Source organism: Nelumbo nucifera, chromosome 3, assembly GCF_055504915.1.
Source record: "Nelumbo nucifera cultivar China Antique chromosome 3, China Antique-T2T, whole genome shotgun sequence".
In the NCBI taxonomy this organism is placed as follows: Eukaryota; Viridiplantae; Streptophyta; class Magnoliopsida; order Proteales; family Nelumbonaceae; genus Nelumbo; species Nelumbo nucifera.
This window is the reverse complement of record NC_142651.1, coordinates 11,193,616-11,215,926: the sequence shown is the minus strand read 5'-3', so window position 1 is coordinate 11,215,926 and position 22,311 is coordinate 11,193,616. Positions and strand designations below refer to the sequence as shown.

The window sequence follows — 22,311 nt, the reverse complement described above, 5'->3', positions numbered from 1 at the left end:
GAAGGTGGTTGGCCCGAGGGGTAAACTTTCAAATTAGTGGACCCGAACCGCCGAACGTGCATACTGTATCTGAACTCTGAAGCCAAAGAGCGTGGATAGAACAGAGTGGCAACACCGTTACACAACCTTCGCCTATGAAAAATCAAAATCCAAATGCAGCGGAAACGAAAAAACGCGGCAGCAGCTTCCGAAAGTGCGCGGCAACTGGAAAGGCTTTTACTTTACCCAAGGAGCAGATCCCGTACCGCCTTAGAGGCCATACCAACTCAACACTCATGCTAGTGGCGGGTCAATATTGGGTTGAATGACCTAAATAGGCTTTAGCGTCAGCGGAAAAGAGCGGTTGGGTCGAGGGTAACCATGTCAGGGTGGGTTGGGTTGAGGTTGCATCAACTGAGCTGAGCTATTGGAGTCATTGAGGGTCAGTTTTAGGATTCGAAAGTAACCAATAAGGCAATGTTACTTCTCACACTCTCTGACGTCCGAACACTCATCCTCACTCTCCCAAGGTTCATTCGCTGCAATATCGCCGGCGACCAGCTTCAACGTCGCCAAAACAAGCTTGTCACCTGCACCAGTGTGAACGTCGCCGGTGTCTGTTCAAATATCTCTTCTTCTCCTCTCTGTTTAGGGTTTGTTCAAATCGCCAAAACAAGCTTCAACGTTTGTGGTTTCTCCAACGTCGCCGGTGTTTCTTCCCCTTCCACTTGTCAAGGCTGAATATTATTTCCTGTCCATCTGCATCCATTCTGCAACGTCACAGGAATAAAGGTTAGGAACAAATTTTCTTTCTTCTTCTTCCCGTGTTTCTTCGATGTATCCTTGTTGATGCCATCGTATGGCTTGCTGATACTTAAATGCTCTTTCTTAGTTAAACTTATTTTGAAATTTGCAGATTCTAAATCACTCCTCTATGACCTCTGGCTTTTCTTTTTCAACCTCAGTAGTTTATTAAAACGTTATCATTTGCAAGCAACAAGCATTTAATGGTTAATTTGTACGAGCTTATGTAGATTGACAATGTTTAAAACATTGTCATTTTGAACTTCAGTAGTTTATTGAAACAGAGTTTGCATTCATATGCCTACTCGTTAAGGAAGCAAGAGGACAATGTTTAAAACATTGCCATTTTAAACCTCTGTAGTTTATTAAAACAAAGTTTGCTTTCATATGCTTACTCTCTAAGGATGCAAGAGAAAAAGCTTTGCTAAGAATGCAACTATGGCTCTTGATGTTCACAGTATACCTGGATTGACGTCTGCATCCTAGAGAACTACCTTAATAATTAAATGAGGAAGCACTTGTTTTTGGTAATAAGATGAACCCAAAGTGCCCGTGTAGACAAATACAGACACACAAAAAAAGAAAGATGATTTTTCAGCTTCTGAATTTGCTCTCCCTGCAAAGTTGACCTTCACTTGAGGAAATGAGGAATAATCATCCCTGAGATCTCAAGAAGCCCCACACGCTCTCTCCCTCCAAATAAGGTCTTCAGCTTCTCATTACACACTATAATCTTTTTGTTTTTAGGATCCTGGAGTAAGAGTACATATAAGATAAGGAAAACAAATCAGTATGTAAGTTCATCAAGGCAATTCATAGTGTACATGTTAAGTGCATGCAGGGAAGAAAAACAAATGCTGTTAGGAAATCACCCAAAAAGCTAGTTCTGTGGCAATCTATGCCAGGAATTGTGAAAAAGGATAATGCAGTGTTGCAGGTTTGGTGGCCTAATACATGTTCTGCTGAACAGAGGGGTTAAGCAACCATGTCAGCAGGTGATGATGTTGGAATGAATTTGCTTGCCAGTTTGACATCTGGAGAAATGCCAAAATCTGATCTGGGTTCTCCAATTGGTTCTCCTGGGAGTAGTTCACCTGTGGCAGATGACTATGTGGGTAACAGTGGGAGTAGTTTATTAGTTTGTTAAGAGGGAGGGAGGGGGACTTCAGAAACCAGTGACAATGCTCTCCTTTGTATTCGAATCTAATATGTTATAGAAACATGGTTTATGCTGTATATACTAGCTTGTTCATGGTTTGAAGTTGATGGGCGCTTTGGGTTACCATCATGTTAAGATTATTCCTAGACCATCATTGGCTGGATGCTTGACTCTTTGCCATTCATAGAAAATCCAGATCTTTTGGTTCTAGAGTGAACATAATTTTCAGGTGGTACCCTAGATTGGCTAACACTCTAGCAGGTCCTTCAGCTAATACAAAGAACTGAGAGGGCTCCTCTTGAATTTAAGGTAGGTTGAACATATTGTTTCTGTCTTACTTTAGTATTGTACTTTGATTCTCTTGTAGTTGTTTAATCTTAGATGTGTCTATATTATTCATAGTCTTGTTCTTTAATGAATAATTTCCATTATTATTCCAAAAAAAGAAAAAGAAAAAGAAAAAGAAAAAGGTTCATAAAAGAAAAAGAAAAGCATACCCTGACAATATCCCCAACTTGACGCTTCTTTCAAGGAATAGTTTCCCACCTCTGGTCTTGCATAGGTGAATGATTTATCACCCTATCATTAAGCAAGCGTTTCTGTTTATAGAATTAGACAAAGAAAAGCAACAATTGTAGTCAAATGATTATTTATCAAAAAAATGTAGTCAAATGACTATTCAACATTGTAAATTTGTAATGCACAAAAGCGTCTGATGGATGTGAGTTTAGCAAGAATGAAACCCTAGATCTTCTCCTCTACCAGCATAAAAAGGTCAATTAGAAATTTAGAAGGCATCCGTATAAAAACAAATTCAAAAAGAAGATCGAATGTAGGATAATAAAGTTTGTAAAGCTAGTAATGTGTCTTCTACAGGTAGAAATAACAGTATAGGATTCCTTTTTTGCATTTTCTGCAGACTTTATGGATTTTATCTCCATTGTTTTGCAAATTTCTGGATTTTTTCTGCATTTTCTACATTTTTCTGTAACTTTCTGCAAAATTTTGCATTTCTGCAAAATTTCTGTTTTTTTTTTTGTAATTTGCTGCTGCATTTCTGTAATTTTGCTCCAATTTTTCTTTATTTTTTCTGCATTCTCTGCATTTTCTGATTTTTTTTTGCAAAATCTCTGCGGTTTTTTGCAATTTTTCTGCATTTGTGCAAAATTATTGTTTTTTTTTTCTTTGTAATTTTCTGCAATTTTCTACAATTTTTGGGCATATGGGTTGACCCAACCTGTATCTTCCACGTCATAGTTATGAGAACAAAGCATTTCTCTTGATCTTAAAATTGATTTTTTGGGTATATGGGTTGACCCGACCCATACATGTCATGTGGTAGTCATGAGAACAACACATTTCCCTTAAATTTGTTTTTCAGGTATGCAGGTTGACCTAATCTGTATCTGCCACGTGGCAGTTATGAGAACAATGCATTTATCTTAAAATTGATATTCGGGTATACAGGTTGACCCTACCCGTATATGATATGTGGCAACTATTAGAACAATGCATTTCTCTTATTTGTTTAAATGTTTATTAAATTATTATGTATACCTTTCTTTCTAAAAAATGTGTTGCTACATGAATTTATTTTGCTTCTATGATTAACATGTACCACATTTTCGCATGGTGCCAATCAGCGGGTTGGTAAGGTCTCCTGCTGGTCGTAGCAGAGACTTGGGATTGAATCTCTCCTGCACCTGGTTGGGGATGGGCTACCCCCGTTGTGTAGCCCTTCAAAGATATCAAAAAAATGAAAAAATAAAAGAAAAACATGTACCACATTTTCATGACCAGTATGTAATATGCCTTTATTTCTTTAAGGGCTTGTAATGCTTTATAATTATGGGTACTGACTATTTATATGTGTAAATTGGATCTTATTACAACCAAGCATGCATAGCAGCATATATTATTGATTATATTTTTATTTTAAATAATTATTTTGGTTACATTAAGAGTTGTATGTGTATGCTTATGCTATAATTTTGTAAAGTTTCATTCTCAATTTCAAATGTTTCCCTTCTGTAATTTTACAACATTTCAAGGAACTCCCTTGAAACTTTCTACAATTTAATTTTACTTCCATAGGGACCAATTCATGTTGAAATTAAAGTTTAATGGCTTGGTTTTTTCAACAAGATGGGCTTGAGATGTGGAAAAGACTTTTTGTATCCAAAGTCCTGTCCACAATAGGTTGCACTCACCTTCTACTTGTCTCTGTATCAATTTTCAAAGTTTACCATTATGCGCAGAGCATTACCAAGTCATCATCAAGTATAGAATCTTAAGAACTTGTATATGTGAATAATCATCCATGTGAACAATATCATAAGAAAATTTTGTGTTCAGGATTCATCTTTAACCTTAGAGGTTGTTTGATAACAGCTGATATGGCTGAACTGAAAAGATTATTGCTTTGACTTTTGGTGAATAAGTTTTTATGGAGGTTGTGGGCTCCTTAATGGCTTAAGCTGAAGTTGGGTATATTACTATGCCCTTGAATATTTTATTAATTAATTTTTTTTATTTACTGAAGGCCAAATCAATATTCAGCCATTATTAAGCAGCCCCTTAGTCTGATCTTTCTGCAAGTATTAGGAGATAAATAGTTAGAATTTGTTACTTGTAGGAATGAACTGTTGAGTTTATCTGGATAGTAGCTTTTACATAATGCCATTAATATCTTAGATTTATAGTTTTTGGTAACATTAATCCACTTTTGTTTTTGTTTTGTTGTAGTCAGAAGTTGGAGCTAGAGAACTCTTAAAGACATCACAAGGTTTTGTGGAGTACATCATGCCACTTGTAAATTTGGTGACGACTCAGGAAAGATGAGGGAAGCTGCAAAAACATCTGCTTAAAAACTTATCCGTGGCAGTAGCAAATATCTTTTGCTCCATTTTTGTGCAACAATTGAATTGATTTTGGAGGTTTGTTTGATTGGGAGTTGGTTTCTCAATGTCGTTGCTTGAGGTCATCAAGAAAGCTATAGTTGATTCTGGGACTTTTATGACTCAGTTCAAGTATCCGATTATTCTGAATGCTGATGTGATTTTACCTAATTTGAAGCCTGAAAGTGGGGGTTCCAACGAGATTTATCCAATCAAACACATGGGAGGATGGAGGATATCTGATACGGATTCCGATATCATTGAACTAGGGAATCATTTCGTCAATAAATTGAAACGGAAGCTCAAGAACCCTAAATCTTTGAACCAGGGTGAATTTCTAGAGATTCTAAATTTGTTTCTTGAGAAAAATGGGGAAAAGGTTAGTTTAGCATGTCATGTTGATTCGTCTGACTCCAGTTACACCTGCCTAATGATTGAAAAGTTGGGATTTTTGATCAGTCGGGATGCTATTGTTTTAATTTTGGAGGCTTCTTTAGTTCTGGAGCTTTGGGAACTGTTGGAGACAATAATTGTTCAAGGGCTTGTTATTCATTCTTCTTCTAGTAATTTGGTGCAGTCTCTGATTGAGAAGAACCGGTCAGACTTGCTTTGTCTATGTATCATGCATATATCGGATCTTCAGTTACCAGATCTTCTTAGCATATTGAAATACTTCTTGTCTCTTCCCAAACATGCTTACAATAGTGTGATCAGTGTGAGAAAAGAATGGGAGAGCCAAGCTCTTTTAGCTATTGAGAAGGCAACCGGCCAAAACCTTTCTAAAAAGAGATCTGACTTGGCAAAGCAAGCTTCAGTCTTGCTCATGAAAGCCTATGATGGCTTTTCTACCTTTGAACTCTGTTTGCATTATGTGTTTGCATCCCCAAACCTTGATGAGCTGACATTGTCATCTTCTGTTAGGAGGCTCAATGGTTCTGAAATGTTGAGCTTAATTAGGTATTTAGGGAAATGGTTGAGGAAGTATGAGAAGTTTCCACAATCTGGTCCATGTCCAAAAGCAGCATCCAAGCTGGGACTGAAAGCCTGTCAATGGGTACCTTCCCTTGAAACAGTTGTGAAGAGTCTTGGATTGGTGCTGGATGATTATTTCTCTTCCTTGGTGCTGTACTCTGAGTTTCATGAAGAGCTGAAGTTGATAGAAGATGTTGTAAAGTCTTTAGCCTCTGAAGCTAGGTTATGTTGCTCAATAGAAAATGTACTTCAGAATTTGATAAAAGATGTTGGGCTTTGTGAAGGTGAAAAGTCTGAACTGGTTTAATGTTGCTTTGATACTTGTATCATTCTCTTTATGGTTTTTGTAACATTGACGCCAACCTTTTAGTTTTAGTGTAATCTGAATACAATATTACAATTTTGGATGAATGGAAGTGATATACATTATTTCAATTTTGAATCTTATAATCTTGTTTCTTCTATCTTGATGTTGTTCTCCATGAATTTATCTGATGGCATAATGATTCATGACTAACTGGATAGGGATCAAATCCCTTTCTAGGTTCAAATTTGAACTATGACATCTCGACTTTTAGTTCAGCTTTCTTTACAAACATTACTCCTGTGAAAATTAATTTGCTAATTCTCACCCATCATTAGAACACTTGCAAATTCTGAAACCTGCTTACCCTACTCTGGACTACTAGACCTCATGTTTTGGACCAAGCCATATCTTCTTTTTAGACCATTATGACACATGGGGGATCTTGGCAATGAGGCAGTGCTATAGATAGATTCTTTTTCAGGTGGATCAATGGCAGGACAAAGGGGGTCTAGAGGAGGGGTTCTGTTTTGATATTTGATGGAAAACCTTGGTTCTCAAACTTGCCAAATAGAGAAACCCTGGAAGGAACTACATTAGAACTTGTCTTTCCCCTGATCCAGCCAGCCAGGATCTTGCATTTTGGGCTTTCTACACATTGACAACTTACCTAGTCTAATTGAATTTAGGAAGCGAGGCTTAACTAATAGACTCAATATTGATACGCTTATAAGTTATATCAATTGTTGAACCTTGTCCTTGATAGATTCTTTAAAATGCTGAACACTTGAAACAAAAACTATTATTTTCTTGGAGGCTAGAAGTACAACCACACTAATAAACTTAACATTGGTGAACCTATCTATTATCCATCTATTTTCATAATTCCCATTCTTGTTGCAAAAAGGTTGGAGTAGATCATGGGAGAACTATATTACCCAGATACTGCAAGGACAAGTTAGAACCTAATTTTGATCTCCTTCACAGAAGGTGCTCTCTGAAGGGCTTCTACTCACCACACCAGCTTTCTCCTGTTGCTACCAATGGAAGGTAATGACGAGAATCAACCAAATAGATCAAGGATGAATGAAAGATGTTGCAGGAGTCTGTATGGGCGATTTGTCGCGGACATGCTACTGAATGCTCAAGGTGTCTTGGAATTGGTTCGGAATATGTGGGGTAGGAATATCGGGTATGATGTGGAATGGCTACATGGGGAAGTTCTGTGCATTGTTTTCCGCAGAGAAGTGGATTTGGAGTGGGTGCTAGAGTGTGGACCTTGGATTGTGAGATTCCCTCTACTTTGATGGAACCCAACATCATCCCCAGAAACCTGGCCTTCCACTTTCTGAACATCTGGGTCCTCATTCTTGACGTTCCAGTGGAGATGGTGACAAAAAGATTGGCAAGAAGGTTACTGAAGTGTTGATAGAAATTGAAGCAGACCTTGATGACGATGAAGATAGTCCCTGTTGGGGAAGATTTCTGAGAGTCCGAGTTGATGTGTCCAGACCACTGGCACTTGGGACTCGAGAAGACAGCAACGATGAGAAATGAGATTAAGCAGTGTCTCCCTTATCAATATGAAAAGTTTCCACTGTTTTGTTAGTGTGACCTTCTATGGCATGATGAAAGGTTTTGTAACAGAGTCTTGGAGGAAACAAATATGGACTATCTAACAGAATGGTTAGCAATCCAAATGGTTCAAAATCCAATGCAGAACCAACCTATGGGCAGTGGCTGAGAGCTTTTGGGGATACTAAAGAATTTAAATTTGTTAATAGTGCTGGTAATAGGAGAGGTATGGAGGATTCAAGTCCAAGCTTTGAAAGAAATCACAGGATTCAAGTCCAACCTATTAATTTCTTCTTTTTTATTTCCAATCTCAATATTCATATTTTCACAACATGTTTTAAGTAAAATATCTAAACCATCTTTCCTAATCCTAGGATCTAATATTGTAGCTAAGCAATAAATAGGAAAATGTTCTCTCAATATTTTTTAAATTTATTTTCCATTATCTCAACAATACTTTTAAATTGTGGATTGTTTCTATATTTTGCAAAACAATAACTAATCACCATTAATTGATATAAATTACAACTAGTTGGATAATACCTAGTAGTTCATTAGTTGCATCATAAAAATGTTTTAAAAAATCTCTTATACAAATTGCCATTTCCCAGTCTTCCTCAAATATAATATCATTAGTCATTTTTGCATTATAAAAATCACTAAGAATTTATTTGTGAGAAATACAACTTTCTAACATAGAATAGGTAGAATTTCATCTATGTTAAACATCTAATATAAAATGTTTATATTTTAAACCATAATTTTGACATAAATATTTAAGTTATTGTTTTCTTGCTCCAAAACTTTTAATATATATAATACAATTTCTAATTTTAGAAATACGAGTACAAATAATATTTAAAGCATCCTGAATACATAAATTTAAGATGTGACATGCACATCTGATATGAAATAACTTACCATTTAAACATGGTTTTAATTGAGATTTTAAAATATCTATTGCTGAAGCATTATTACTAGCATTATCAAAACTAATAGAAAATAATTTATTCTCAATTCCATAAGCATGTAAAGTATTTAAAATGCTTGCAGCCATAGCTGGGCCAGTATGTGGCCATTCAAACCTAGTAAAACTTAAAATTCTTTTATTTAAAAGCCATTTTTCATCAATAAAATGACCGGTAACACAAATATAACTAATGTTAAATTTAGAAGTCGAAACATCAAAAGTAATTGCAACTTTAGAATTAAGATTTGATAACATATAAATTAAATTTTGTTTATATAAATAAAAATTTTTTAAAGCATTTATTCGAATAGTATTCCTAGAAACTTTTTTTATATTGTGGATTTACAGAATTACGTAACCATTTTTCAAGTTTAGTATCTTTAGCTAACGAAAATGGTTGTTCAGCATGTACAATGTATTTTGCTAATTCTTGCCTCATTTTTTCAGCATGTACAATTTTTCTTCTTCTTCTTCTTCTTCTTCTTCTTCTTCTTCTTCTTCTTTTTTCTCATGAGTGAGCAAATGCCTTCTCAAATGGCCAGTACCACCCTTGCTAGTTGCCACAATAGCTAAAGTCTTTCTTACATTTTTTGGCAAACAACTCTTTTTCCCTTCCCCTCAACATCCTCTACTTTAAATATTTTTCAAACCGGGCTAATCAACTTAGAGGCTCTCTTTTTCTTTCCCCTAGTATTAGTACTAGGGGTGGAAGTTCCATCAATATCTATAGCATCCATATCGGTGCTAACACTATCATGATGCGACTGAATATCGTCGACATTGAACATGTTGGGGAATTGGTTTCAGGAGGAGATGATCATTTTTTAAATTCTAAAAAAATATAAATTAATTTAATTGGACTTACCCGGATTGCCGGTTCAGAATCCCAATTTGATTTCAATGGTTGGAGCCTTTCAACTCCAAGAGTCCAAGCTTCCTAAATTGCTAACTTAAGATACTTGAGCTGGTTGAGCAAACCTTCTTGTTGAAACTTCAATAAAGTTGAGAATTGGAGAATCAATCAATCAGAGTTCAGAGAATGTATGAGAGATTGGGAGATTGAAACTTGAGAGGGTATGAGAACTAGATAAGAGATTAAGAGAATTATTGAATTGGTGTAATGAGAATGGTGGAGGATAGGGCTATTTATAGGAATTGAAAAAATTCAATTTCCTAAAATACCTTAAAAGCTAATCGTTTTATAGTTGTTGGGAGGGGTATTTTGGTCATTGTAAAGTTATTTATCACTTTACCCAAAATGCCCCATAAACTAGTTGTTATATAGCTGTTGGGGGGGCATTTGTGTCATTTTTCTCCCTCAACCAAAATACATAAATACCCCCCTATATAGTTGTTGGGGGCGGTTATTTCTATAAAAACCCCCCAAAAAGTTGAAACTAGCCATTGGGGGGGGGTGGTTCCCCAACGGCTAGTTCTTGGGCGGGCTGAGCGCAGCCCGCTACATTCCCGTGGGCCAAGTGCAGCCCGCAGGCCATGCCGACCTGTGGACTTTGAACCCAGGCCCAGCACGGCACGGACCATCGTGCTGGGCCTGACACGACCCGCATGCCATCGTGCCGTGTCGGGCTGGTCCAAAGTCGGGCCGGGCCGCGGGCGACATGGCCTGATTTACACCTCTATGTACTCTGAGCTGCCAGGTCAACTTCATCTTCAACCTCTAGCCCTTCTCTCCAAAGTGACACTTAGGTTTCATCACTGGCTAGCTTTGTTCCTGCGATTTTAATCTTTGCTGTCTGAAGATTAGCTACATCGAACTCTAGGAGAATACCCCAAAAGCTTTAACAGTTCTGTAAATGGAGGTTTTTGTTCCACAGGATGAATGGTAAACCGATAAGTTTCATCTCAAAAGCTTCAACATCTACCTCCTTTCTGTTGCAGGAAAAGGACCAATTTTCTATTAAAACCACCCCAATTCAGTCTCCACTCTTCTAAAATTTACTGTCTTCTCCTCTCTGTCCAGAATAGCTCTTCCGTCATCAAAAGTAAACACAGACTCCAGAATTTACACGGGGTTTCCCCATGATAGCTTCCACAATTACATTCCAGTCAGATACCTTCTTCCCAGCCTTTAAAATCAGTCTTTGTTCCCAATCTCCTTTATCATTTTCCAAGACCAGTCTTTGTACCTTAGGCTAGCAGCTGAAAAATGCTGCTGGACTTCCTCTCGCACACTGTCCTCAGACACTTGAGGACTATTGCAACCGGGTGATTTCTCTGAGAGTTCTCCTTGTTTGGCCTCAGGGTACAGTCAGAAAGTTAACCTTTAATCAACAGAAAATCTTGGAGCTTCTGTGCAATTAGCTTCCATCCCCAACCTTTCTTTCCTTCTGGAAGACAGATAAGTTGCTTTTGGTTATCGCCAAAAAATTATGAAACTGCCACAAACCATCCTTTCTGATTGTATTTCAGAACCACCTGATACCTTCTTGGATGTTCCAATGAATCCTTTCAGTCACTGTACTGCTTCTCTTATTAAGAAAATGGATGTTCTTCCTTATCTGAACTTCAATACCAGTTGGCTTCGACCTTTTCCTTCTAAGACAAATTTCTTCGCGTCAAGCACCATTTTTTTTTGATAAATGAGTAAGATTTTATTAAACCAGCAAATTAGAGTTACATGCAACCCATTGAAAGGCACGAGGTGCAACCTTTCCTTTAAGACTAGTTACAGAATTATAAGTACAAAAGAAATTACACAGAAGCCCAAAATAAAGTAGCCCGAAGAACCCCCTGTTTTGCAAGTGAATCAGCCATTGAGTTTGCTGATCTGCTTACCCACTGAACTCTGATTGTTATATTCCTTGTTAGCCATTTAACCTTTTTGAGAAGATCTCTAAAACCCCAGATCACAGAGTCCGGATCCTTCAACCAACCCACTATCACCTGGAAGTCCCCTTCAATAATCAGATGCTCTATACCTCAAGCACCATCTCGCTTCTCCATTTTCTCGCCAGAAACTCCCCTCTCGCTTCTCCTTCAGCAGGTCTTTTCTGTGAAACCTGTCCTTGTAATGTAAATTCTTGCTCCACTAAGTCATTTTTTTGGATTATAATCAGCTCGTGAAGGGTGGATGATGAAGTTGGCAAGGTGTTCCATCGATTAAGATAAGGCTATTTGCAGTTCAGAACCTCAGATAGACGAGTTCTCTTATTCTTTTAAGAAATCATCGTCCATCAAGGGGTTTGATTTTTTTCCCTTTATCTTTCTTTTGGTATGGTTTCTTATTATTATTTATTAATTGAAAAAGCAAACATGGTTGGCCAAACTATAAACAAGATATTCATAAAATGAGAGAAGCAGGCACACAGGAGTTGAGGTTTGCGTGCTTTATGACTAAAAGGGATAAAATATGAAGGGAACTGTAGCACTAATTGGTGATAAGGGAAAGTTGACTCACATGGTTTCACCAGAAGGAAAAAGGTGTGAACAAAAAGAATCTCGTTTCAATATTGAAAAAGACTTAATAGCTCAACCTTGAGCAGATGATTGCTGTGGTGGTGATGATACATATTATGCATCGACTTAGGAGGGATAAGGTATAGTAATGATAATGGTGCCATGCTACAAGACCCCTTGGTTAGGGTAGGGCAAATGATAGTGATGATGATGAAGATATGGCTCAAGTTATATTTATTTTATACTGCACACTTTCATCAACTTTTTTTAAACATAAAGTAAACTCCATCACTCAGTGCTGGTCTTGGCCATCAAGGGTCATGGGGTGTGTGTTTTATATGGACCTAACCTCCAGCATTTCATGGGGTGTGTGTTTTATATGGACCTAACCTCCAGCATTTTAGCACAAGTGGCCTCTGTCAAACTTAAACCCACGTTCTCCAGCTTGTTAGCCCAAGAATGATTTTACCAAGCAATGGACCCTTTTTAAATATAACCTCATGAATACTTTTTTTTTATCAATATAACCTCATGAATACATTATAAATTGTTCAGATGTGTGCTTTTTATAGTTTCCTGAAGTCATCATGTCAACATTTACATCAATGTCAATCTTGTCATATAGGCCTACATCACAACACCAGAAAAGATATATCGTGGTAAATATATTGATCAAGAATAAAGATAAATTCTAGATTTCTTTTTTTGTGCTTGTTTTGCTAGAGGCTTTCATTTTCCTTATTATTAATTAGAACCGTAAAACAATAAGAAAATTATAACTGACTGTTAGTGATATTTTTGTATGGATTAGATAGTGTAATTGTAGTGGAAACCAAGTGGGTATTTCCAAGGTCCATTAGCAGGAGTAAGGCTTCCTGTGGAAACCAGAAGATATACTAGTGACATTGCCCTTCTCTTCTTTACTGTAATGTCCATAAATGACACAATTAGAGCAATATTCTCTCTTCTTTTCTGAATAGAAGTTTATGAAGGATAGGAAGATGATAAATAGAAACCTTAACACTTAGGATAAGGGAGGTTTAGAAGATAAATGGTTTGGCAACCAACTAGGTGGATATTCAAAATGAATGTTCCCTTTGCCATTCAAGCAAGGAATTGCTATGCCATCTACTGCTCCATTGTCCATTCTCCATTAAGACATACCCATTTTGTCTAACTACTTGGAAAGGAATGGGTTCTTTTGGCTAACTTGAGTAAATTGTTCAGCTTGGCTGGTAAAGGCATTCTTTAAGAGAGGGAAAATCCTATGAATTTTGTCTTCTTTTGCCATTTTCTGGAGCATATATAAGGAGCACCGCTCAATAACTTTTTGAAGACAAGTTGGAACTGAAGGACAGAGTCATTCAGAAGATCGAGAAATTCCTTGTTTGTTGTGATCTATTCCGAAGGACTTTGGTGATCAATTTTTCACAAACTTTTGTAATAATTGGCTAAGCATGAAAGGAACACAGAGAAATTTACTTCTGAAAGGAATTCTGCAAGTTTTCAAGCTGTTAGGAACTTGCCTTTTTTTCATATTACAAACTTTTGTGCTATGATTGTTTCTTTGAGATAGATGTTACTTCTCAAGCATTTATGAGGTTGCATGGTATGCAATAACTGCTATCCCAGTTGCATCCTGGGAGTAGTTAATAGAGCTGTGTTGTTCTTTCAGACTTGAAAAAACTTTAGCTGTGTTTGGTTTGATTTCCTTAAGAACTTACCCTCAGCTTTCTGTTTCTCTCTTATTTTCTATCCAATCAAACACAACCTTGATTATTCAGGAGCTATCTTTACCAAAAGCAGCCCCTTGAAATTGACAGGACTTGAGTAGGGTAAACATCTATTGCTTATGTCATAGCAGTGTTTGGAGTTGGGCATATGAGCTATTTAATATTGCATCTTAAGAGGCTCTCAAAGCAAGCATCTTATAAGGTTTGTTAAATATCAGTTGAGTACTAAATTAGGTTCAATTTGCTGCTTGATGGATTCCTTCCTTAAATAATTTATAGCTATTGGGTATTTATTTAGTTGATGATGCCTTTAACCATCGCATATCGTTAAAGATTCCACTGACAGACGAATTACCACATCACTAGTTAGCAACTGTGTTTATACATATTCCTGTATTGACAATAGATGAATTTCACATGTGGCGCTCCATATATGAAATTGCTTAGGCTTGGTGATATTTTATTACCACATCACTAGTTAGCAACTGTGTTTATCTGCATTATCTTTAATTGACGACTAATTTCAAATGCTAATTTAGATGAAAAATACACTGCCACTTGGTGATATTTTATTATGAAAGTTCTTACAAGCAACATCATTATCATAATGCTTTCTTCAATTATATATTATTTGTTATCCAAATTGCTTAGGCTTGTAAAAGTTATCAAAATGGATGACAGGTGGCCCTTTTTATATTGATGTTCCACTTCCATCTTCAACAGGATTATTTCCCAGGGATGACGCACGTGTGTGTGTGTGAAAAGCTACAAATATTCTTAGAGCCTCCCCCAACACAAGTTAATCCTTGGATTCTTTAATTGACCATGCAACACTCAGATACAGGTCTTTCGGATATCAAAGGCTATGGGTGCTGATAGGGAAAAAACTATGACTCCATATTAACAAACAGATCCCAACCCAAGAGAATGACCTTTCTTGTCAAGCACAAGAAGATGTACAAAGAAGGGGGTTTTCCAGCAAGGAGTTGCCTCCTCTGACCAATCCTGCTCTCTTACCCCTCTATCAAATTACTGTTGCACCACTGATTTGAAATAAAATAAACAATTTATTAAGTTGGGAGAGGGGAGGTTTCTTACTCCCAATCTCGTGGCATCTTTAAGTCAATTTTGGCTTCCTTTCTATTTGTTTAATTTGATTTTTGAGTTCTCCAGAAGGAAAAGAAAAGGACTGGATTAGAATAAAAAAATTGGGGTGGCTAATGTGTAGGGACCACAATCTGGTCCTTCCTTCCAAGGATAAATGAAATGGATTGAGATGAAACCAACCAACCTACCCACCAACCACAATTCCAGTATTCCCTCCCCTAGACGGCCTCATTTGATTCCACATGTAGAGACAGAAGACAATGAATGCTTGATGACTTAGCATGCCTACTTGGACTTCTTCCGCAAAAGCAAGAACGAATTGAATATATTAGAAGGAAAAGAACAATTGGAAAGAGAAAGAGAGAGCGCCATTGGTGGAAGTCAGTCTCCCATTAAAGGATCTAGTACGAGACATTGGAATAACAACATAATCCAATAGTTTCTAACATGTCCCCAAAGTTGTAATAAGTGGGTCCATCTGGTACAACTGTCCAACACAAATGCTGTGGGTTATTTATTCAATAATAGAAGCTGACGACTTAATTCCGCTGTAAACCTATGCTTTGGGGTGTAAAGTATAGGGTTTGTCTGCTCTAAGAAGATATGCCCAGATCTCATTGAAGACCCCATTAGTATATATGCTTACATCATTACCCACTTCTAATATTCCTTTGTTTAGCCATATCCTCATTTCAAGAGCATCCCAAAATCATAGTCAAAATTGACAGTTTTAAGAGTTTGTTTGGATGCATGTAGGTGGGGAGGTATATAGTTATAAAGAAGCTTCATTAAGTGCCAGATAACAACCAAGCTACAGAACTCGACCATATTCAAATAATATGTTGTAACCCTATTGAGCACTGTGTGTGGATGGAACTGGGTACCAACAAGTATGACATAAATATATTTATGTCTTTTCAAGTTACAAGGTTAGTCTATGGTTGGGACTCGAGAGGAAGATATATTATCCATTGCCTCACCAGATGGTCAAGAGAAATAATCTTTTATATTCAATTAAGTAGAGTGGGAGATTTGGTTGCAAAGTTGAGCGCCTTCCTCTCAGGTGATTGCATCCCCACCTCTTTTGACTTTTGGGTTTAGTGTTAATCTAATATCATCCCCTTCTTCATAAGCATGGAATATGTGTTTTTAAATGACCAAGTTGTTACTATAATTGTCTGTAAGCATTGATTATGTAAGTGCTTAAAGACCAGGATTTCTCCCCAATATAACAGACTGAATCCTCTTGGATGGGGAAAGTTTGAAACGTATCTACTATAATATATATATATATGGAAAAGTTAGAGCCCATCACTGCATGACGGCTCCTTGGATCTGACCTTTCTTTTCTACCTTCCACTCACATCTTGGGTACGTCTTCTGTTCATGATTATAAAACTCACCTTCTTTGGGTGCATTGCACTGTTGGACCGGTGCAAAGTTTGCTATAAATTGATGAGAGGACCGCCAACTAATGGGTGTGTCGGTTCTACTACACATCCTAATCTCCTCCCCATCTTCAGAGAAATGGAAAAGGGTGCGCTAGAACATGGTGTTGTTGTCTCTAATCTATTTCCAGCTCCAAAGAGATGGGATGAAGAAAATGGCCTCCATGTAAAAATCCACACTGAAGAGAAGAAGCTCCGACTATTCGGCTTCGAAGTGGATCCCTATGCAAACGATGGAAGGTGCTCGAGGGCGTCGGAGGAAGGAGATGAAAGTGCAAATTCGTCGAACACAGTTTCATCTCAGAGGGAGGAGAAGTCTATGAAGGAGAAAATCCCAACAGGTGAGCCAGCTGAAGACAAGAAGTACGAGTGCCAATTTTGTTTCAAAGAGTTTGCAAATTCACAGGCGCTAGGGGGTCACCAAAATGCCCATAAAAAGGAGCGACTAAGGAGAAAGAGGTTGCAACTTCAAGCGAGGAGGGCAAGCATCAACTGTTACCTTCAACCTTTCCAGAATCGCCAAGGTTTCGGTTACCATCCCTCTCAGCCACTTTTCTACGATTCCTCCTGCTTTTTACCCGATTCCACATTCTTTGAAGAGTCTCATATTAGTTTCAGTCCTTTTGATCAAAATGTATACCTCAGCGGGGCCCAAGTATCAAAGTCATATGTTCTACCCACTCGTTTTCCTCTCCAACAAGATGCATGTATGTTCACCCTTACACACACAAACAGTTTCGGTGAAAACAGACCTGTGGTCATTAAGCCCTCGCCCTCGCCTGTTTCCAAGCAAAGCTGTAAAAGTCTTGATCTTCAGTTGGGGCTTACCAAGCAATCAAATATTTGCAGCTCCTCTGGAAGTAGGCTTTAATAGATCCTCTTACAGATAGATGGGGCATAATTAGCTTCTTCAGTGCTTTCATGCGTGAACCTTTCCGTGGCCACATGGATTCACTGGTGATCTTTAAGGTTTATCAAGGTGTTCAACCAAACCACGGTTTGTCGCTAGCTTGAGATATAGTGTAGAAGCTGTCAATCACACAATATTGTGATCACTGAAGACACCCCATACTTAGGCCATTCACAAATCAGTGAGGAGACATATACGGTTCCAGGATTCAGCTTATTATCATACAAAACTACAAAAGCAGGTTATGTTTATTGCACCACAAAGCATGAGATATAGTGGCAAGAGGCCTACAACTGGGCTAGTCACAGTATGGAATGAACAGGTTTGACCGATGAAACTTATCTAGAAGTTCTGCAGATTGTTATGGCTACAAGCAGTGTTTCATGTGTTTGATGTCAACAATATATTTATATCTTTACAGTGTAGAAGCATTCATTGTGAATTATGTGTTAATGACTTCTCATAAGTGAAAACCCAAAATCAAATATGGGACCCATCTCCCAGAATCAGAGAACAATGAAAACTTGTATAGGGTTCAGGGATGTTCCCGGCCTCACAGTTTTCCCAACAAATTCCCTACAAAACAAATTGCTTCCAGTAACCACCACTCTATGATTTTCTTCTTAGTATGCTGTTCTTGTTTTCATTCATGTTAGAATATAGATATTTCAGTAGAGAGGAAACAGAAAAGTGAGACTTTTCCATTCCAAATCTTAACTATGTTATTTGTCTCATGGAAATTAACTGTTACAAATGAATAGATATTTGAATAAGGCCCATCATCGATAACGATGAAATACCAGATGCTAAACCATCTACGCTGCTAATACTAACTCCACAAGAGCATGGTTAAGGCTAACCATGGATTCCTCAAAAGACAAAGGCTATAAAAGATGGGTGTTGTTGGTTACCTTAGAGCAAAATTAGAACCTGCCCAACATTTATTTCCTTGTCATCTTCTTAGATTACAAATTTTGACGACTGTGAGGCACTGAGGCTCTAGTTTGCATTTTTCTTGGATTTGGTGTTCCTTTGTAAGTGGAAGCTTCCTCATCTTGTATTTGTAAACGGGCCCAATTTGGATGGGCTGGTCATCTACACGCGCTTAGGTTCACCAGGTGCCCTGTTGTTCTAATCCAGTTCTTCGTACTTGAATTCACATATTAATACAATTTTCATCTTCTAGAAAAAGGAAAAGAAAATTGCCTAGAGTTTACTTGGCTTATTCTAATGGTAAACATGTTTGGTATGTCTAGATGCAATGTCTTCAGTGTAGCATTAGGTGATATGAAGACAATGCACTAATCTGTCAAGTTGTCAAAACACTTTATTAAAATCCTTATAGGGCACCTGTTACTCGAATGAAAAGTTGAAAACAGAACTGCTGGTACAAACTACAGAGAATACTTCATATCTTCATCTATTAAAAAAAACCTACAGAGAATACTTTCCTAATATTTCTTAGTCTGTCGTAGTCAAATTTAATTTATCATTATTCGTCCGACTATTAAAGAATTATGACCTTATGGAATGATGGAAATGCTGGTTCAATCTCAAATTTCAGGGTGGGAAGGTTCCTTTAACAAGTATTATTAATGGGATCAAGATATACTACGCTTACAGATTAAACCCAAATTCAATCAGATCAAGATACACAATTAAAAAAGTCCCAATTATAATAAACCTTCAGTTCTGAATTTGTACATCATCTTTAGGCCTATTGGTGCAAATTCTGAACTAAATCTGCTAACATGAATGCTATTTAACTTCGCGATCCCAAATGAAAAGAGTGATTTTCTTAGTTAGACAGCTGATCCCAAGCCGTGGTAAAGGCTGGGCGCTAGCATAAAAGCTTTGCCAAACCGTTTTGAGATCAGAATATGAAATAAGTCTTCGTTGAATTGAATCATAGCTTTTCAAAGCCTTTGCAATCATCAGCTCTAACAAAAAAACAGTTTAGAATGATCAATTCCCAACTCAAACTGAAATTCATTATTCTCACTTCCCCTTACTAAAAGAATTTATAAATTAAACGTTTCATTCAGCGATGTTTATACATCAACATACAACAAGGGATGTCAGGGCCCCTTATCTGAGCTTCACAACTTGAATTCTCGAGGAAGACGACGGAGCCTGCTCTGCACCCTCAGAATCTCTTTTGCAAAGCCTTGATTCCCAGTGAGCAGAAGCCCATTCAAGACTCGATTGAAAGTGAACTTTCTTGGAATAAATCCTTTATCCACCATCTCCATCAATAGCCTCCCTGCTACCAGCAAATCATCCGATCTCTTCCTTACAAACATGGCACCTATTAAGATGTTGTAGGTATCCAAATTCGGCAAGCAAGCCCCTCCGCCCATCTTACCGAATACATCCAAACCCTTCTCAAGCTCTCCAGCATCACACAAATAACGGATGACAACATTGTACGTCTGTACATTGGGCTCGCATTGATCATCATCCTTCATTCTTTCCATGAACTCCATGGCCCTATCCATTTCCCCAGCATGGCATAGTCCTCTAATTATCACAGTATAAGTTGTTGCATTGGGTACATAACCCTTCTTCGCCATTTCGTCGAATACCGCAAGTGCATTCTCGACGTTGTCCTTCTTACACAGAACTTGAACCAAAGCATTGTAGGTAGCAACCGAAGGAAGACAACCCTCTCCAATCATTCCCCTGAAAACTCTACGAGCCTTCTCTACCTCGCCCGCCACGCCAAACCCGTGAACTACAGTAGTGTAAGTAATCACATCAAGCTCACACCCTCTCTTCTTCATCTGAGTAAAGAACTGCCAAGCTTCCTTAAGCTGCCCAGCCCTGAAAAACCCTTTGAGCAAAATGTTATACGTCGCCAGGGAAGGAGTCAATCCCCTCTCCACCATCTCCTTGAGTGTCTCCAACGCCTTGGGTGTTCTCTTAATCAAACACCAACCGTTCGCAATTATGTTATAAGTGATAGTGTCAGCTCTGAACCTCCGGTTGAAGACCTTAAAGAGCGAGTGAGCCATCTCGACCCTCTTGGACTTGCAGAGGACATCGAGGAACATATTGAACGAGGACAAATCCTGAGGGCAACCATGCTCGTGCATCGACAAGAAAATCTTAACAGACCGATCGGCCTTGCCGGCGGCAACGTACCTCTCCGTGATAATGGCGAAGGTTTTGGGGGTGGGACCGAGGCGGCGGCGACGCATGCGGGAGAGGAGGGTCCAAAGGGTCTTGTAGTCTCGAAGTCGGCCGGCGATGTCGATGGCGTAGTCGAAGGTGGAGGTGGAATGTTGGTAGGTGGGGTGGCGGTCGAGAGATTCGAAGAACCGGAGGGCTTTGGGACCGTGGTTCCAGAGGCGTTTGAGGACAGCGTCGACAAGATGGGTGGACCAATGGACGCCGCTGCATTTTTCTAGGGTGAGGGCTAGGGCTTTAGTGTTGTCGTTGAGGATGAGTTGAGCAATGAAAAGGGGGTCTTCTGACTGTAAGGAGGAGGAGGTTTTGTTGGGTTGGCTGTGAGACAAGCGTTTGGGTTGAAGAAGAAGAAGAAGTAAACGTAGATGAAGACGGTTGGTTTTGGCGGGTGAGGAAGTTGTTGATCCGAAGAGATGATGGAACATCACAGAGATCAACAGTAATAAGTTCGTAATTTAACGGGGGTTGGGGTTGGGGTTGAGAATGAATGTCATCACATCAGTTGATATAGGAATATAGGATGGGAGACTGCCGACTGGGAGTGAGTGATCGACACTTGACAAACACTTTGATTCTCATTAATTTTTATATTTAAGTCATTGATTCTCATTTTTTAGAATTAAATCCTATAATTAAAGTCATTTTTTATCAATTAATTCTACTAATTAGATTTATATCAAATACTTTTAAGAGTTATTATTGTATACAAAAAATATAAAAACATAGAAAATTTTGGACATATAAATTATTATCATCATTTAAAATTGCCATATGCAAAGCAAATATATATTTATTAGTATAATAAAATATACCAAAATTTTAGATAAATAAAAAAATATTTAAATTACCTCTAAGTTTTTTGTCAGTTGGCAAATTCTTCCCCTCTGATATGAAGTACATATTATCTACTTGGCAAGAATTTTTTCATTGTTCAATTATGAAAATGTCCACTTTTTTTTTTAAAAAAAAAAAAAGACAGAAGTTAGGATCATATCTAATCTACCCCTTCTAAAACCCCAAATAGTTGTGTCCTACATGGGGTACTGGCCTTTATTTCTCAATATGTCCTACAAATCCCCTATAAAATAACATTTTTAAATATCAGAAATTTAAAATTTCCTTGGTAAAACCAGTCCTGACCCCATTGACAACCTAATCTCAAAATGTACTCTGGACTCTATGTAACATGAGTGGTCTGGGAAAAAAGATAAGCTGAATACAATAGCTGTTCAGCAGGTTGTGGAATCAATAATAAAACTTTATACTGGTAATAAAATACATAGAACCCACAACCATTTAATTTATCACTGGTATGGGGCATTATCATTGATTTCACAGTCCACTTAACAGTCATCAAGTTTAGCTAATCCAACTTAGTGGTTTGGTTATGAATAATGGCTGCAACTAGATTGGACCAAATCAGATATGGCTTAGATTCAAATTGGATGTCTTAATATTTGAATTCAATTCAAATCTTATCTATTGAATTTAGATCAATGTTGAATTGAATTCAGATTGATTTTGGTTAATAAATTAAATGACTAAACTCTCTCTTATAACCATGGATGGGTGAGACAAAATGAGAAAAATTAAAGAAGAAAAAAAAAATTAAAACATGATTAGAGTTAGAGATGCTGCAATGGAAAGGAGGCTAAAGTCTAAAAGACTAGAACAGGAGGTATTGTCTTGGAAAAAATGCTCACAGGATTATGGTGGCCGGCCACCATGTGGATTGTGGAGGCGGCTGGTAAAGTTGGGAAAATAGGGAACTCAGAGCATTGGAGACACAGGTCCAAGAGTGATGAATAATATATATTGTTCACCATTCAGTCTCAAACATACACAAA

At 37.8% G+C, this 22,311-nt stretch overlaps 3 protein-coding genes across 5 annotated transcripts; 2 read left to right on the top strand and 1 right to left on the bottom strand.

Annotated features, from left to right (window-relative positions):
* The first annotated feature begins 415 nt into the window (after positions 1-415).
* On the top strand, positions 416-17,741 carry LOC104595782 (uncharacterized). Of its 3 annotated transcripts, XM_088901607.1 has the most exons (4): positions 416-771; positions 3,324-3,401; positions 4,688-6,095; positions 14,534-17,741. In XM_088901607.1, the coding sequence occupies exons 3-4, from the start codon at positions 4,907-4,909 to the stop codon at positions 14,569-14,571; spliced, it is 1,227 nt and encodes a 408-aa protein (XP_088757733.1). In that variant the 5' UTR covers positions 416-771; positions 3,324-3,401; positions 4,688-4,906; the 3' UTR covers positions 14,572-17,741. The 3 variants fall into 3 exon arrangements, with proteins under 3 accessions (XP_088757733.1, XP_019053242.1, XP_010254999.1); XM_019197697.2 differs by lacking the exon at positions 3,324-3,401 and having other exon boundaries at positions 4,692-6,095; XM_010256697.3 differs by lacking the exon at positions 3,324-3,401.
* Positions 16,304-17,741, top strand: LOC104595774 (uncharacterized). The gene has a single exon (XM_010256660.3). It carries the CDS (start codon positions 16,304-16,306, stop codon positions 17,234-17,236), a length of 933 nt encoding a protein of 310 aa, XP_010254962.1. The 3' UTR covers positions 17,237-17,741.
* A 1,473-nt stretch (positions 17,742-19,214) lies between these two features.
* Positions 19,215-21,026, bottom strand: OTP43 (Pentatricopeptide repeat (PPR) superfamily protein). Its single transcript, XM_010256648.3, has one exon. It carries the CDS (start codon positions 20,887-20,889, stop codon positions 19,375-19,377), a length of 1,515 nt encoding a protein of 504 aa, XP_010254950.1. The 5' UTR covers positions 20,890-21,026; the 3' UTR covers positions 19,215-19,374.
* Positions 21,027-22,311: the final 1,285 nt, after the last annotated feature.